The sequence below is a fragment of the Opisthocomus hoazin genome, chromosome 5 (assembly GCF_030867145.1).
Source record: "Opisthocomus hoazin isolate bOpiHoa1 chromosome 5, bOpiHoa1.hap1, whole genome shotgun sequence".
Taxonomy (NCBI): Eukaryota; Metazoa; Chordata; class Aves; order Opisthocomiformes; family Opisthocomidae; genus Opisthocomus; species Opisthocomus hoazin.
The window spans coordinates 84,388,465-84,403,281 of NC_134418.1; the positions used below are offsets into that span (position 1 = coordinate 84,388,465).

General features: G+C 51.9%; 1 protein-coding gene across 5 annotated transcripts in view; it reads right to left on the minus strand.

Moving 5' to 3' along the window:
- PDGFRA (platelet derived growth factor receptor alpha) overlaps positions 1 to 14,393 on the minus strand; it is a 39,386-nt gene extending 24,993 nt beyond the window's left edge. For 2 of the 5 annotated variants that reach the window (XM_075421988.1, XM_075421987.1), the window contains exons 1-3: positions 11,846 to 11,988; positions 4,687 to 4,747; positions 2,718 to 3,032 (exon numbers count right to left, since the gene is read on the minus strand). In XM_075421988.1, the coding sequence (XP_075278103.1) occupies positions 2,718 to 3,032; positions 4,687 to 4,735 (364 nt within the window). In that variant the 5' untranslated portion in view covers positions 4,736 to 4,747; positions 11,846 to 11,988. Of the gene's footprint in view, positions 1 to 2,717; positions 3,033 to 4,686; positions 4,748 to 10,743; positions 10,765 to 11,845; positions 11,989 to 14,326 lie in introns of those variants that run through there. The other 3 variants (XM_075421989.1, XM_075421985.1, XM_075421986.1) reach the window with 3 other exon arrangements.
- Between the last annotated feature and the right edge of the window lie 424 nt (positions 14,394 to 14,817).

The following is a 14,817-nucleotide window of genomic DNA, read 5'->3' on the forward strand; positions in this document are numbered from 1 at the left end:
CTAAATATCATTAATCCCCTTAGACCTGGTTCCGACATAGTCCTACAGTGAGGGCAAAAGGCTGTCAAGTGAAAAAAGTAAGAAAATCTCTTATGGGTGTGAACACATTCATGCAGTTTCTGAGGACTAAAGTGAAGATGAATTCACTTTATCATAGCCAACTCTATGAAGATATATACACAGCAAAGATCTCAGGGAAGAATTTGGACTTAAACCTCCTATTTTTATGACGCAAGGTTTTGCACTGAAGTGCAACATTCTCTGCACAAAAAAAATAGTAAAGATCCTGCCTTTTATTGGCACAAATCACTCAACTTCTTCGGTTAGATTTTTTTTTTCCCCTTTGGCAGTAGTAGCTGTCTCCTAACTGATAGATAAACAGGGAAAAAATAAAGAAAAAACCCAAATACTTTCCATATCAAAAAGCAGAAATCAGTTTCATGTCGTTTATGTTGAACACCATCAGAGTCACGTTTCATCAAAAATAGTTGGAGGTACTTATCTTCGTGTGTTTCTAACATGTCCAACATTACAGTTATGAGACATAGTCAATTATGGTCACAGCATGTGGTTTTCAAAATATGGTATTCCACCAGAAAAAAGCAAACAAACACCTGGTAGTTCTATTTCTTTAAAGTCAAAAAAATACATGCCAAATTTCCTACCCAGCCAATCCAAAGTCTGAGTTTAAAACATAATTGCATAACACAGCCAACTTACAAAGCATAGCCCTCAAATTATCTCCAGTTGGCCAGTCGGAATAAATAAATAATCCCTCCTAGCCTGAAGCTTCTGTGCGAGCTTTATAATAAAATTTAACAAACAGCAATCCAAATCCCTCCAACAATAGACTTTCTGCTGCACTGGCAGGCTCTTCGCAGCAATATTCCAAACACAACGCTCTGTCCCAAAGGCGCTGCCAACCCCGTGTGTTCATCTTCCCACTGTAATTCAAAACAGAAACGGGATTCACCTAGTTTGGTTTTCTGTGCACTGCTAGTGAAAATAGGATATTGTGTGAAGTCTCAACGTAATCCTCCTTGGCTAAAGTGGGTCGCTGCCACCCATTGCCCTCCTAATTCGTTGCAGGAAAAACAATCGTGAAGACAAAGTTTATAGTGGAAACAGAAACATTCTCTATAATTTGTAGAAAAGGATATGTTTCTGCATTTATGACATCTTGATGGTTAGCGAGTGGAAAAAATTACAGGGCGTCTCTGCCCTGCAAATCTGGTAGGCTGATGTCTAGAGGCTTTCAAAAAAACAAACCAAAAAGCCCTCTTGAAGAAATCTCCGACCTCTTGCCTTCGTATTCCTTCACTGGGTGAGTTACAAGGCTGCTTAACACCGACGACGACTTCTGGTGATTTGGTTAGAGCTGCCCGGAAAGCGACCTACATGTGCCAAGGCCTGCGGCCTCTGCCAAAACATCTTGCTTCAAGAACGAATGGAAATATTTTACATTTGATGTGGGAAATGGAGAGAAAATCTTGGAAGAATCACTGTCCTCGAATCACACGTTGTGAACTGCGAAAACTTAATGACACTGGAAAATCGCCTTTAAAACAACTCCTGTTCTTGCTTCCTGACTTCTTCCCCTTCCAAGGTCTTCCGTGCAGTTGCAGACATCATCTCCTTCACAACATACTGCAGTTTTGCAGGATGATGTGCAATCTCTTCTCTCTTTTTTTCCTTTCCTGTTCAAAATATTTACTCCAAACCCACTGGCTTGATCTTTCCTGGCCATGCAGTTGTGGCCCTCAGCCCCTGAACCCCAGCCAACGCCGAGGAAACATCCAGATAGGGCTTAACAACGGCAGTCGCTTGTGGCTCAGCCTCCGGTGCCTATCAGCCACGACATTAAAGGTCTTCAACCCATGGAGAGCGTGGAAAGCCTTTAAACAGATTTCCAGATGGAACAAGGGGATGGGAGGGCAAAGCTGGAGATAGGTGCTTCTGAAAAGAAGGGATGGCATTTCTTCTGGGTCCGAGGTCTCCCACCACGAAAGAGAAAGGCGGCGCAGGGCCTGGGAAGGCTGTGTTTGCTTTGAAAATTACAGGGCACTGCGTGGTAGCACCATATTTTTAATCTTGCGTCAGATTGGCCAGCAATAGCACGTCTTGTTTCACCCTCCCTTGTGACAGCCACCCCCAAGACATCTCCGTTGCTTTATGCTTCCCAGGCCCTGTGCACGTGTGAGCTTTTCCCAGTTCTCAGTTCAAGCTGAATTCAGGCTAAGAACAAGATGTGGCCTTTCTCATCTGGTGACTGCTTTAGTGTCAGGCATGGCACTGGTTTAGTCAATATACGTCCCAAAGCATCCACCCAAGCCACCCCTGAAAGGACTGGCTTTGACTCTAATCCTCGCCTGGGGGCCAGGAAAACCTGGACACGCTTCCACAGCTGAGCTGACCTGGCCACCAAGGTCGACTGCCTGGATCCTGATGGTCAGAAGACCTCAAAAGCTCTGAAGCTACAAATTCATCCCTCTTCTTGGGAACAAGAACTTTTACCAAAAAAGTGAAAACCAATAGAAAGGAAGAGGAACGTATCCATAGACTCGGAGGGGCTGGTATTGATTTACACATTAGGAAGCGGCCCTGAGGTCATTTATCTTCCTCTGACAGCAAGGTGCCACCAGCAATGCGCCTCTTCTGAGAGTCCACGGTTCAGCTCTCCCATCGAGACCTCCGGGGCTGTGGCATCCCCCACTTACCAGGCACGTAGATGTAGATGTCCTTGCCTTCCACTTCCCCATCCTCCACCTGAGTGTGGTTGTAATAGCAAACGTACAAGCCCGTGTGAGCGGCTGAGGCGTTGCCCACTTCCAGCACCGTCACGAAGAGACCGCTGTTGTTTTCTTCGTGTCTGATGTCTACCCGGTGGCTTCCCTCGGTCGCTGGGTACTGCCAGCTCACTTCGCTGTCTCCGGAGCACTTGAGCGTGAAGTTGGAATTCAGCTGTACCACCATTTCATTCCTGCTGGGAACAATAGTCGGCAGAGGGAGCTGGCAAAACGTTAGGATCGGTCCTGCAAAGAGACGAGAATAAACAGCGTATGAAGACGCAGGACAGGCTCAGCATGGGGGTGCGAGGGGAAGAGGGATGGACCCAGAGCAGCTGTTTTTCCGACCATTTTGGGCTTTGCTGATATCCCCGGAAATCCGCCCGTGTTAAAAGCCAGAGCTTTGCCCCACGGATGGCAAACGGCTTCCCTTTGAAATGCTAAGTGTTTGCTTGCTGACTTCTGTTTGCCAAATCAAGAGGTGAAAGACAGAGGTGAGGTTAGAGATGGCTCCCAATCCACACCTCAGCTTCCCAGCCCCAAACTGGACACGGCTCTGCTGCAGACCAGTGAACCCCACACCCCGGCTGCTGGGTCAGGGGCATCTCACGGCTCCTGACAACAACGGTCAGGAAAGCAGCAGTCCTGCCAGCCTCCGTGTCCGCTCACAACGGAGAGTTAGGAACCACTTCCCAAGGCCAACACCTGGATTTCACATCTGGCTTCTATTTCTGCAAAGGGCCGGAGCGAGGGGCTTACTCCGAAAATCTGTGCATCGGGTCTGCCTCTAGCCAAAATGCGCAGAGGGTTTATAGCCAAATAAAACTATAATTCACTGAACTAGGTGTTGTAGATGGCACCGCTTTTCAGATGCAATCTCCAGTTACAGGCTCAGATCTGCAAGCCTAGGTAATTTGTAGGTGGGCTGGTGCAGGTCCGACTCCCAGAAGGAAAATTAGAGGATCCACACCCTAAGCCTCACAGAAATTTAAAAAAAAATAGGGAGTTCACCAGGGAAACAGATTCACTGTTTCAAGCTATCAAATGACCAAAACAGGTAGGGCAGTTGATGAGAAACAAGCACTTAGTCCCGGGGCGTGAAAACTGGCTCTGTGCAATAAACCAGCAGCAGGAACCCAAGACCGCCTTTGAAACCAGCTCCTCGCTCCCGCACGCGTCGCCTCCATCTGCCCTTTCTATATTTGGGCCCCGGTGGCAAAGCCTGCCCTCCCCTCCCGGCAGCGTTCACCCCGGCAGACATCGGGAGGCTCGGCAGGCATCCCCGGCGAGCGCGGTTCGGTGGCGCGGCGTGAGAGGATGCGGGGAGCCCACACAGGCAGCATCGCCCGCCCCACGCCGCTGGAGAAACCCCGGTGGGGCCGGGTTGGGATGGCTGGGGGTGGGCAGGGTCATTTTCCCTGCGCAGACAGGCAAACCACAGGGGAGGTTAGATTGGATATTAGGAATAATTTCTTTACTGAAAGCGTGGTCAGGCATTGGAACAGGCTGCCCAGGGAGGTGGTGGAGTCCCCATCCCTGGAGGGGTTCAAAAACCGTGTGGATGTGGCACTTCAGGACATGTTTTAGCAGGCGTGGGGGTGTTGGGGTGACGGTTGGACTTCATGACCTTAGAGGTCTTTTCCAACCTTAATGATTCAGTGATTCTGTGAGGGTACAGCAGCTGTATAGGTGCCAAGGCAGTCAGCACAGGTTAGCAAAATTGCTGCCTTCGGGGTAGGTCTTGTCTCAGCCCGCCGAAGGGAAGGGCAGAAAAAAATCAAGTCAGTAGCCAGTTGGCAACCATTTGACGTTTGTTACTGTGGGCACAATGAAAGCAAGCTTAAATATGAATTTATGAAGGAAGAAGGGTGGAGAAGCGTAGAGGACTGAGCAATGTTACCTGTGAGAAAACATCCCAGGATCAGGAACGTCCGTGGGGAAGTACCCATAGCTACCAACCACTGAAACAGAAAGGAGAAGGCAAAAGAGAGCCAGTTAACGGCCTGAGAAGGGTATGAGGGCTTGCAGAACCCCTCTCCTGCAGTGTCCTAGCGCAGTTTCCCAGCGCTCTGCACGGAGCCATGGAGAGAAACAGCCCGGGGACCCCAGCTCGCGCCCACAACCCGTCACCACCTCCCACGAGGTACGTGGGGTCACAGACACGTCACCAGTGCGGGGATTGCAGCTAAGGAACCGCAAACCCTTCTCTTGGCTGGCAGTGTGAGGAGCATCCCCCTTCCAACCAGCCCGCGGCAGCCCCGGGACTGAGCCCGCGGAATCACCCCCGCGGCCATCAGCGGGGATGTGATGGCTTCAGGAGTAAGTTCTGACCTTTGGGCTTCAAGCAGCTTTTATGGGAGAAAAAGCATGCTCTAAAGCTACTTTTATTACAAATAGTACCATCCTGAGTGATATTTTTGTTTCTCCATTGTACATATGTATATATATATAGCTTACTGAATACAATGCAATACAATAGCGTTTATTGCTTATTTAGCTAGAATTCCCTCGATCGAGAGACACGCTATTTAAAACACATGCTGCAATTCTCCAGCGGAATAAATCCATGACAGCCTGTAGGCCAGCGCTGCCGTTCGCAGAGCATCTCTTCTCCCCAACAGCGCTGGAGAGTCGTAGATCACGCAGGGTAATTTCAGCTTTCAAACAAGTAATCTTAAGGCATTAATCTTGAAGCGGCAATAAGCACCTGTGTAGTTTTGGTGCCACCGAATAACATTTCTACTTCAAACCCTCAAGCAGCTTGCTAGATCATTTCCAAAGGAGAAGCTCCTACAACCCCAGCTCCCTCTGAAATCAATGGATGTTTTGTTGGTGACTTTCATAGGAACTGGATTTGGCCCACAGCCGACACGGATTAAAAAAAAGACTGCACGGAAGAGCCCCTAAATCTGAAACACAGACCAATGAGTGAAATACAGGGTGATGTGCCAAGAAAGAGGCGACTTTTCAAAGGTTCCGGAGAGTTTCTGTTCACCCTCTGGTATTCAGCTCCTGATGCTGAGATAGGAAAGCACGACGTAGGTGCACCTAGGTGTTACTACTATGCCAGTGCCGTATGGGAGCTAAACACTTACAACACGCCAAGGGGGGGGGTCTGAACCAGCCCCTCTTCCCTCCCGCAGTGTGTGGAGCAGGCAGCGCGCTTCTGCGAAGCGAAAAGTATCCCGACACGTGAATCAGACATAAAAGCCTCAGAAGCAGAATTAGAGGACTTACAAACTACCAACCCCCCCAAAACCGTGTACAAACAGCTTCAGAAATTCAGCTGACAGCATTCCAGCAGGGACAAGGTGTTCTGCCTGAGTCTTCCATTCGCAAGAGGAGCCATGTGTTTATGTATCTGTCTCCCATTGATAGCAGACTCTGGGACATCAAAGAAGTCCCTCGATCTCAGCCTCCTCACTCATTTTTATCACATTTATATCCTGTAATTTTTTTTCTGATAAAGTAAACCACCGTGAATCTTGAAAGGCTTAGCACGGTCTGCTTTATTGGTCTGACTCCTAACCCCCCAGGCTCCACGAGACAACGTTACCCCACCACCCGCCAAGTTTCCTCCTCCCTTTGCTCTCCACAAAGGCGTCTCTCTCCCCACTTTTGTGCTGTTTTTGCGGGCTGTGCAACGCAGCACGGAAGGAGGTTTGCGGCGGCTCTGCTGAAGCAGGCTCGCACCGGTGCGGAGCTGTGCGTGAGGACCGAAGCCCCGTGCTCACACCGGTGTCAGCACAGCTGACGGCGTTTCCACAGTGCCACTTCGAATTTGCTGTCTTGGTTGGGCTGCCATAGGAATCAGCGAAAGCCGAGTGCCTCAATCTGCCGCTGGAGTTTGAAAACACGAGGGCTTCCTAAATTTGCATTTTCCAGCTGGCTGTTCTTTCACAGCCCGTGGCTTTGATCTTTCCTCAGCGACCCGCTAATCTCATCAGGACTCCGAGCAACGCTTCCTCGCCGTGAAAGACAGAACGATGTACTAAGGATTCACCATCATCTGCCCTCAAAATTTGTTTGAGCTGGATTTAATTACATTGTGCATCTGACTTTGGCGTGCTGGAGTCCCATCTAGAGCATATCCTCACACCTCAGTGCTGGAGTCAAGGTTTAATGCAGGTACAGCTTCACACTTCACATTCCCACAACATCAAACAGCTACGCTTACCAAGTTTTTATTTATTTATAAACACACGATTTTTTGTATGCACCTATTTAGCTTTTTTACCTTCCTTACGGCAGAGCAGCCCTCTTTGTGCTAAATCACCCATATCTCACCCCTGAATCAATGCATCAGGTTCGGTTCCTATCACCTCTCCATCAAACCATAAATTGGTGTGACCTCGCTGAAGCCAGCAGATTCATACGAGCTGAAGCCCAGTATTGACAGCACCCATACAACATAATTTTGAGCCAAGCTTAGTTCCTTGCACAGCTCGAACATCGCTAGCTGGAATGGAAACCTCACTGTGTATAGTGAAAGCTAGACAGTGCCATGAGGGATTCGCCAGACTCTCTGCAGGAGAGGCTGATTGCCCAGGGTAAAACAGTCATTGCGTCTACTTTAGCCACTGGGAGCTGACTGAAATTGTGGTGTCTGTCTTGTGTGCTTTAGTGATTAAAAAAATCAAGAAAAGAACATCTGAAGAACCGTTATCAGCAAGGAGCCAATCTTCTAAACACTCACTGCCAAGCGCTGGCATCCTACCAAGAAGGGTTTCATTAACTGCACCGTAGAAGACAAAGTAAAATCAACATCCAGAAAGCCGATGGAAATACATGTTTAGAAAACGATGATCTTCCTAGGTGATTGCTCTACATGATCTAGAGAATAAGCAAGGTGGTGGACCAAGAAGAGCCAGTGGTATATATTTTTTCATACCGCTGTAAATCAAAGTCCTCTTTCGAGACAGAAAACCAGCCCATGGAGCAGGAGACTGGAGACCGAAGCGAACCCAGCGACCACCGTTCATCCCCTTGGCCACAGGATGGCAATGTTGAGCCGCGTTAACGAGCCCAAGGTCCCGTCGAGCAGAAGGAGACCCTGGTCTCCAGCGCGGCAGATGGAAACCGAACAGGGTCTCCCGGATCAACTTCAAATTCAAATTTCTTATATCTTAATTTCATGCCAGTTCACCGATTTGAAAAACAAAAAAATAAATTAAACCCAACTGGGCCCTATTGCTCCGTATTTACTTAAGTGGCAGGACAGTGATTGGGTTGCAAATCTTGGCACGTAGTGATGTGATTATGCTTGTTGTGAGAGGGCTGGATAATTTCAGGGGTGATTTTGTCAAAGTGGCAGTCTGTCCTTCTGGGAAGACCGATCTTTTCTAGGAAGAGCTAAGGCCAGCCCAAGAAAAGAAGGGAACTTTTCCTCCTTGTGGTATATGTCGCTAGCTGAACGTAAATGTTCAGACAGGACCTCCTGAAACATTTCTTGGTTATCAGTTCCCAATTTGCAAACTCAATCCTCTGCCAGAGCAGAGCTGCCTGCAGTGCTAACGGGTAGGTCTGAAGGTTTCCCTGGGGAAAGGCTCAAACAGCAAAACTAAATTTCTTCAATGAAAAAAACTGGCATAAGTAGTCTCCTAAAACTAGGCTTGTTCCACACCCCTTACAAGTATTTGCATCCAGCATAGTCTGTGTGCAGGAATATCTACGCACCAAGAGTAGCCCAACACTGATCTCCTGCAGAGCCCAAAGCGCTCTGCAGGACACATGGCGATGGCTGCTACCCGAACAGCCTTCTAGTCAGCCCCAGTCCTCCAGCCTAACCTTCCAGGGACAGACTCCACCAGTCTAGGAGCTGAAGGTAGGGGGGGAATTTGCAAAGTCTGAATTTCCCCACTCGGTCCAAAGAGGATTTTCCCGACCACCTCAGCAAACAGACAAAAGGACTGGCACTTCCAAGGAATACATCTCACTCAGGTTCTTAGGATCAAACCAAAGACCACCTCAGATCCCAAATCATGCGCTCAGAAGCCTTGCGTGGAAAACCCAACCATTTCTTTCGACCACAAGAGCTAGGAAGCCTAGCTGTTGCAGGCTTTTCCCTTGGGTGCCCGTGCAAAGCTTTGTTGGCTGGAAAGAGATGAGTCAAGCAGGAGAGCAAGGCAAGAGGAAGAGAAAGGATTCTCTGCTTACTCGCTTACTCCTTTTAAATTATCAACAATTTTTGCCACCAGCAGGAAAAAAATCATCTCAAAAGTCGTTCCCCGGTCTTTAAAACAAGCGAAGCAAGCATCTTCCATTAACATTTTCAGAGTTCACATGCAGAAGGAGTACCACTGTGGCCACCACGATCTAGGGATGCAAGCAGGGCGAGGATTGTGTAAGGTTACACTTTTCACCCTCATTTTTAGACCAAGAGGTGTAGGTGGAAACAACCAGCAAGGTCTGGGGGACGCGAGGCTTTTTCAGTCTGTATACATTGCACTCGAATCCCAGCTCCATACTGTAGCACTGCGGAGAGGTATTTTTATTAAAATATTTATTACTTCCTGCTTTCTTGAAACCTAATACCTATATATTACTCTCACGGCCGCAGGAAGGTCTCCCAGACATCAACGAGCGAATAACAGCAGCGAAGATGGCCCCAGCACCCGACGGCAGCCAGCCTGGCACACCTCCTGCCCTGGGTGCCTGGAGAGGGCTACCAGAACTAGGGGTCCCGTTTTCAAGCAGCAGGAGAGCGCCTGCAGGCTGGGAGAGCTCGTTTGCTCATGGTCTCCTAAATCCCAGCGCTTTGTGCTGTCTCGTTTTGCTTCAAACCTTTTTTTTCTCCCCCCCCCCCCCCAACCCCAAGCTTTGAGGTTGGCTAAACCACCGTTTAGCTGAGGGCCTTTCTAAAATGCTCTTTGTTAACTAGAAGGGAAAAACGAAGTCCCTTGCTGGGAGATCCTTCCCCAGCGTTTCTAGACCCAGAGTTAAAAGTCGGATCTCCACAGTCTGGATTTTTGATCAGCCGAAGACAGAGGAACCTTTGATGCCCATCTGCTTGCTTTGATCCCTTCTCTTGCCCCGTCGAAGGACACGGAGTTAAGGCAGCTGAGCTGGGACCCCAGCTGGGCTCTGCGTCGGCCCTGGGAGGTGATGAGGGCATGACAAGCCCCCCCTTGCCCCGGTACGCCCCGTCGGGGGGACAGCGGGCCGCCTACACCCAACTGGGATGGGGATGGGGATGGGGATGGGGATGGGGATGGGGATGGTGGGAGGGCGTTACGCCCACGCTCTCCAGCCCCGATCAGGCTGCAAGGCGCTTACCAGACCCCGCCTGCCCTGGGGGAGTCCCAGTGAGAGCCCCCCCGGGATTGGGAAGCGGCCCCTCGGCCGAGCCCGATGGCCAGAGCGGATCAGAAGCCGCCCGAGACGCCGAGCTAACCTAGCAGAGATGGCAACTCCCGGCCACTGCGCTGTTTGTCTGGGAAACAATAGGAAAGCCTTTGCCAAGCTGGAGCGACCTTTTTTGGGGGGGGGTTGGGGGGGGTTTTTTAGTGCAAGGTAGCCAGGAAAAATAAAAGCAGGGTAGAGGGACGGAGAAGGGGCTGAGCAAAGCTATATTTTCCTCCAGGGATGGTTAATTCTGCTGGCGCTGCGACCCGAAGCTTCTCCAGCCCCCTCCATCGGGCGAGGGGTCTGAAGGGGTGGCGGGGGTCTCGACGTGGGGGACAGAACTCAGAGGAGCAAGGAGGAGCTGGAGCATTTGCAAGAGAAGAGACAAAAATGCCGTCGAGGGGTTCAGGAAAGGTGCGGGGGGGGGGGGGGGGTCAGGGCATCGCCCCCTCCTCTGCCCCATAGCAGCCACCCCTCCCTACTTCCCCGGCTGGGATGCGGGCAAACCCCGGGGGTCCGACGGCTGCTCCCCGGGGCTGCCGCTGCCTCGCTGGATCTGTCCCCGCGGGCTCCAGAAAAAATAATGATAATAATAATAATAATAATTTAATACAAAATAGCTTGTCCAAGTCCTGTTCTCTGGAACGGCTCCTGGGCTGCGGGATCCGCGTCCAAAAATGTTGAGCAACGCCTCGGACGGCCAAAAAGCCATTTCCTACTCGCTCCCAGGACTTCTCCAGGGGACTCCAGCCCGGCGAGAACCTGGCAAGTTCGCAACCTCCGCGGCTTGATAAAATCCAAAGGGTGGGCAAGAAGGCTTTGCCCTCACCCCCGACCAAGGGTAGGAGGTGGGGGGGGGGGGTCCGGCGGTCCCGTTGCGAGGGGGGGGCTGTGAGCTGGAATGGCTCCAGGTACCAGTCCTGCCTAAATTCAGCATCTTCCCTTTCGGCTGAGACGTGGAAAGAAAAGACGGGGCGCGCAGGGATGGAGATGGGGTCGCCTTGGGGGGGGGGGGGGGGGGGGAGAAGGATGCAGGATCTCGAGTTTTAGGCTGCTCGGTCGGGGGGAGCGAGGTGGGAAGGGGGGCTCTGAATAGGGGAAGGTGGTGAAAAACAAAGGGAGGGGGAAGGGAAGGGAGAGCAGCGGGGTGAGGGCAGCGAGGGATGCGAGAAGAGGGGGAGCCGCTGACTCGGTTCGGTTCGCGTCCCCCCGTCCCCCCCTCCCCGGGGCGGGCACCGCTGCTGCCCGCGGAGCCCCGACGGGTCCTGTGTCGTCCCCCCCCGCCCACCCCGGGGCAGGAATGCGGCTCAGTGGCCACCGCCGTCCCAATGTGTTTGTCATTAGCGCTGCCCGCGCTGCTGGCAGCCGAGCCCCGACGGCCCCGGAGTCCCGGAGCCGCTCCGAGGGGGCCGCCGCCCCCCACCGTCCGATCCCCGCGGGAAGGAGCCCCCCGCCCGGGGGGGGAAGGGAAAACAGGAAAAAAAAAAGAAAAGAAAAAAAAAAAAAAAAGAAAAGAAAGAAAAAAGAAAAGAAAAAAAAAGAAAAGAAAGAAAAAAGAAAAGAAAAAAAGAAAAGAAAAAAAAAAGAAAAACCACCAAACCCAACAACAAATAAATAAAGGGGGGAAAAAAAAAGAAAATAGAAAAAAATAAAAATCCACAGGAGAAAAAGTGAAAAAAAAGAAAAAGGTGGGGAAACTGCCCCTCACCTCTTACCTTCCCCTTTATAATCCGCAGCCCCAGTCCCGCAGTTTGTAAAATATCCAAAATATGTCCACGTCTTTTGTGACTTTCCCCGCTCAGCAGCGCTCTCTCTCTCCCGCTCGCCCTCCCCTCCCGCTCCGACTGCAGCGGGCTCACAAACCGCGTCCCGTAATTGATTCAATGTTATAGTCCATCCTTCCAAAACTAATCATTTGCTTTAAGTAAATAGCTGTCAGGAAATGAAGCCCCCCCCCCCTTCTCCCCACTCCGGCCCCTTCAAAATAAGAGCCGCCCCGGCTCGCCCGTGGCCCCCAGCCCCGGGGCCGGAGGCGGGCGGGCCGGCGGGAGGCTCTTACGCAGGCAGGGGGGCCAGTCTCTGCCTCCAGATTTCACCAGCATCGCGGGGGGGGGGGGGGGAGGTTAGCCATATGGCAGGGGCGAGGGGGAGGAAAGGGGGAAGCGGAGGGGTTTGCGCTGCAGGGGGAGAAAATTTCACGAAAAAAAAAAAAAGCAAAACAAAAACAAGAACAAAAACCAAACAAAAAAAAACACTACAAGAAAAAATCCCCCCCTCAAAAAAAAAAAAAATATAAAAAGCAACTTTCGGGAGAAGTCCGAGCCCTCCCGACGTGATGAAGGAGCCTTCCCTCCCTCCGCAGACCCCTCCAGGACGGGCGCCGGGCTGGGTGTCCGCCGTCACGGTGGGACTTGCTGGACGGGGTGATGGGGCTGGAAACAAATTTTCGGGGTTCCTGGTGTCCCTTCGCCCGGCGCAGGGCTGGGGTTTGGGCTGGGGAAGGTGGGCGGGTGGTCGGGAGCCAGCCCGGGGGGGAAAAGGGGGAGCTCCCGATCCCTAACTTTTCTGAATGAAAGGCACAACGAAAAGTAACCTTCGGCAGAAGCCGGCCCCCGCGAACCCCGCTGCTCCGACGGCACCGCCAACTCTCTTCCCTCCCTCTCTCGCCTTTGCTTTGCCCAGCGTGAAGAAACCCCGGTAATAACCGAGCCGGGGGGGTCGGGGGGGGCCGGGGGTGCCTGCGGAGGGGAGGGCAGCGCCCGTCCCGTCGGAAGACGCTCCAAACGGAGCTTTGATCCCCGCCGGGCAGCGGGTATCTCTGCTTCGCTTGGCCGTCGCTATCTCCTGAAGATAAGGGGTGGCTGGAAGGGGGGGGGGGGGGGGGGCTGCCGTCGCAGCCCCCTCTGTGCGGGAAGGGGCGAGCGGGGCCGGTTGGGCGATGCGGAGGCTGCGGGAGAGGGGGCACTGCAGCCCCAGGAAAGGAGCGGGGCTGGAAGCCCTGCCCTCTGCCTCCCTGCTTCCCTGCCTGCTTCCCTGCATCCCTGCCCGCTTCCCTGCATCCCTGCCTCCCTCCCTGCCCGCCCCCTCGGGGGGGCACCGGCCCGAGACCTGCGCTCCGGTGCTTCTTCCCTCCCCATCTGTGTCCCCCCTCCCCCTCCTCGCACCTCTTTTTTCCCCTTATAATATTAAACAAAAGAAAAGTTTGTCCTCAAATTCCAGCGCCAGGATTCGGCGTGTTTTGGTTTTTTGAGGGTTTTTTGGGTTTTTTTCCCCTTTCCTAAGCCAAAAGCGCCTCCGAAGCGAAGATGCCCCGACGGGACCGGGGGCAGAGAGGAGAACGGGCTCCCGTGAAGAGCGAGCCCCGGGCTGGGGTGCCCCGGGGGTGGGATGGGGAGGGGTGTGGGTGGGGGGTCCCCGACGGGGCTGCCGGCCCCTGCGCGCACCCGCGGCTCAGAGCATCCCTGTGAGCGCGCAACCCCGCGATTGCTTCCACATGTTCCTCCAGGAAACCCTGGAGTCGGAGCTGCGAGCAGCCCCCCGCTCGGAATGCTGACAGGATACCGGAATGCTGGTGGAGAAACAACAGGCTCCGGCCAGTCAAGGCATGGCAAAAAAAAACCCCAAACAAACAATAAAAAAACCCAACCGAAAAACTCAAAAAAAAAAAAAAAAAACCAAAAAACAATACCAATAAAAGCAAAAAAAGGCAAAAAAAAACCAAAAAAGCGCAACTCCCCCTCCAAAAAACCAAACAAAAATAAAGAAAGCACGAAAAAAACGAAAAAAAGAAAAAAAACCAAACAAAAACCCAAAAAATTAAAAAGAAAGCTAACTCCCCCTCAAAAAAAACAAAAAAAAAACAACACCAAAAAAGCAAAAAAAAGGCAAAAAAAAAGAAAAAAAACAAAAAAAGGCGAAAAAATCAAATAAAAAACAAAAAACCCCAAACTAAACCCAAAAACTTAAAAAAAAAGCCAACTGCCCCTCCCCCCCAAAAAAACCCTCAAAAAATAGCAAAATCGCCCCCCAAAAAAACCCAAAAATTAAAAAAAACCACCACAAAAAAGCAAAAAAAAACTAATACAAAGGCAAAAAAAACCCAAACAAAAACCGAAAAAATAAAAAAACAAAAGCAAAAAAAAAAGAAAAAATAATCCCCCCCCAAATCCAAAAAAAACTCAGGACAAAAACCTCACCGCACCCCGGATCTCTCTACCCGGCGGCCTGAACCCCTGAACTTGTGGCGGGTCCGCTCTTGTCGCGACTCGGGTGGGAGCTGCGGGCTGTCGCGGGTGGAAGCCCCGCGCAGACGTGCGGTGCCGCTGCCTGCGGGCTCCGAGGGGATCCCCCCCCATCTTCCCCCCCCCCCCCCCCCAGGTCGGCTCTGGTTCCCCTCCCAAAAAGCGAGGAGCAAAAGGCGGGGGAAGGAGGCGCCTCCTGGTCGCAATTACCTGCCTCATTTGAATAACGCCTTTGTCGCGATCGTTATCGGGCGGTCGCGAACGGCTTCCACGTGAGATCTCACAAGACCCGGAGAAAAATCAAAACGGCGAATGGGGGGAGGGAGACTGGCAAATCTGCGGGGAGGGGGGGAGCTCTGGGGGCCCAGGGGGACCGGTGATGCTTTCCCCGACGTGGCTTCCCCCTTCCCCACGCGAAGGGCCCCCCCCCCCGAAGTTAAAATCGA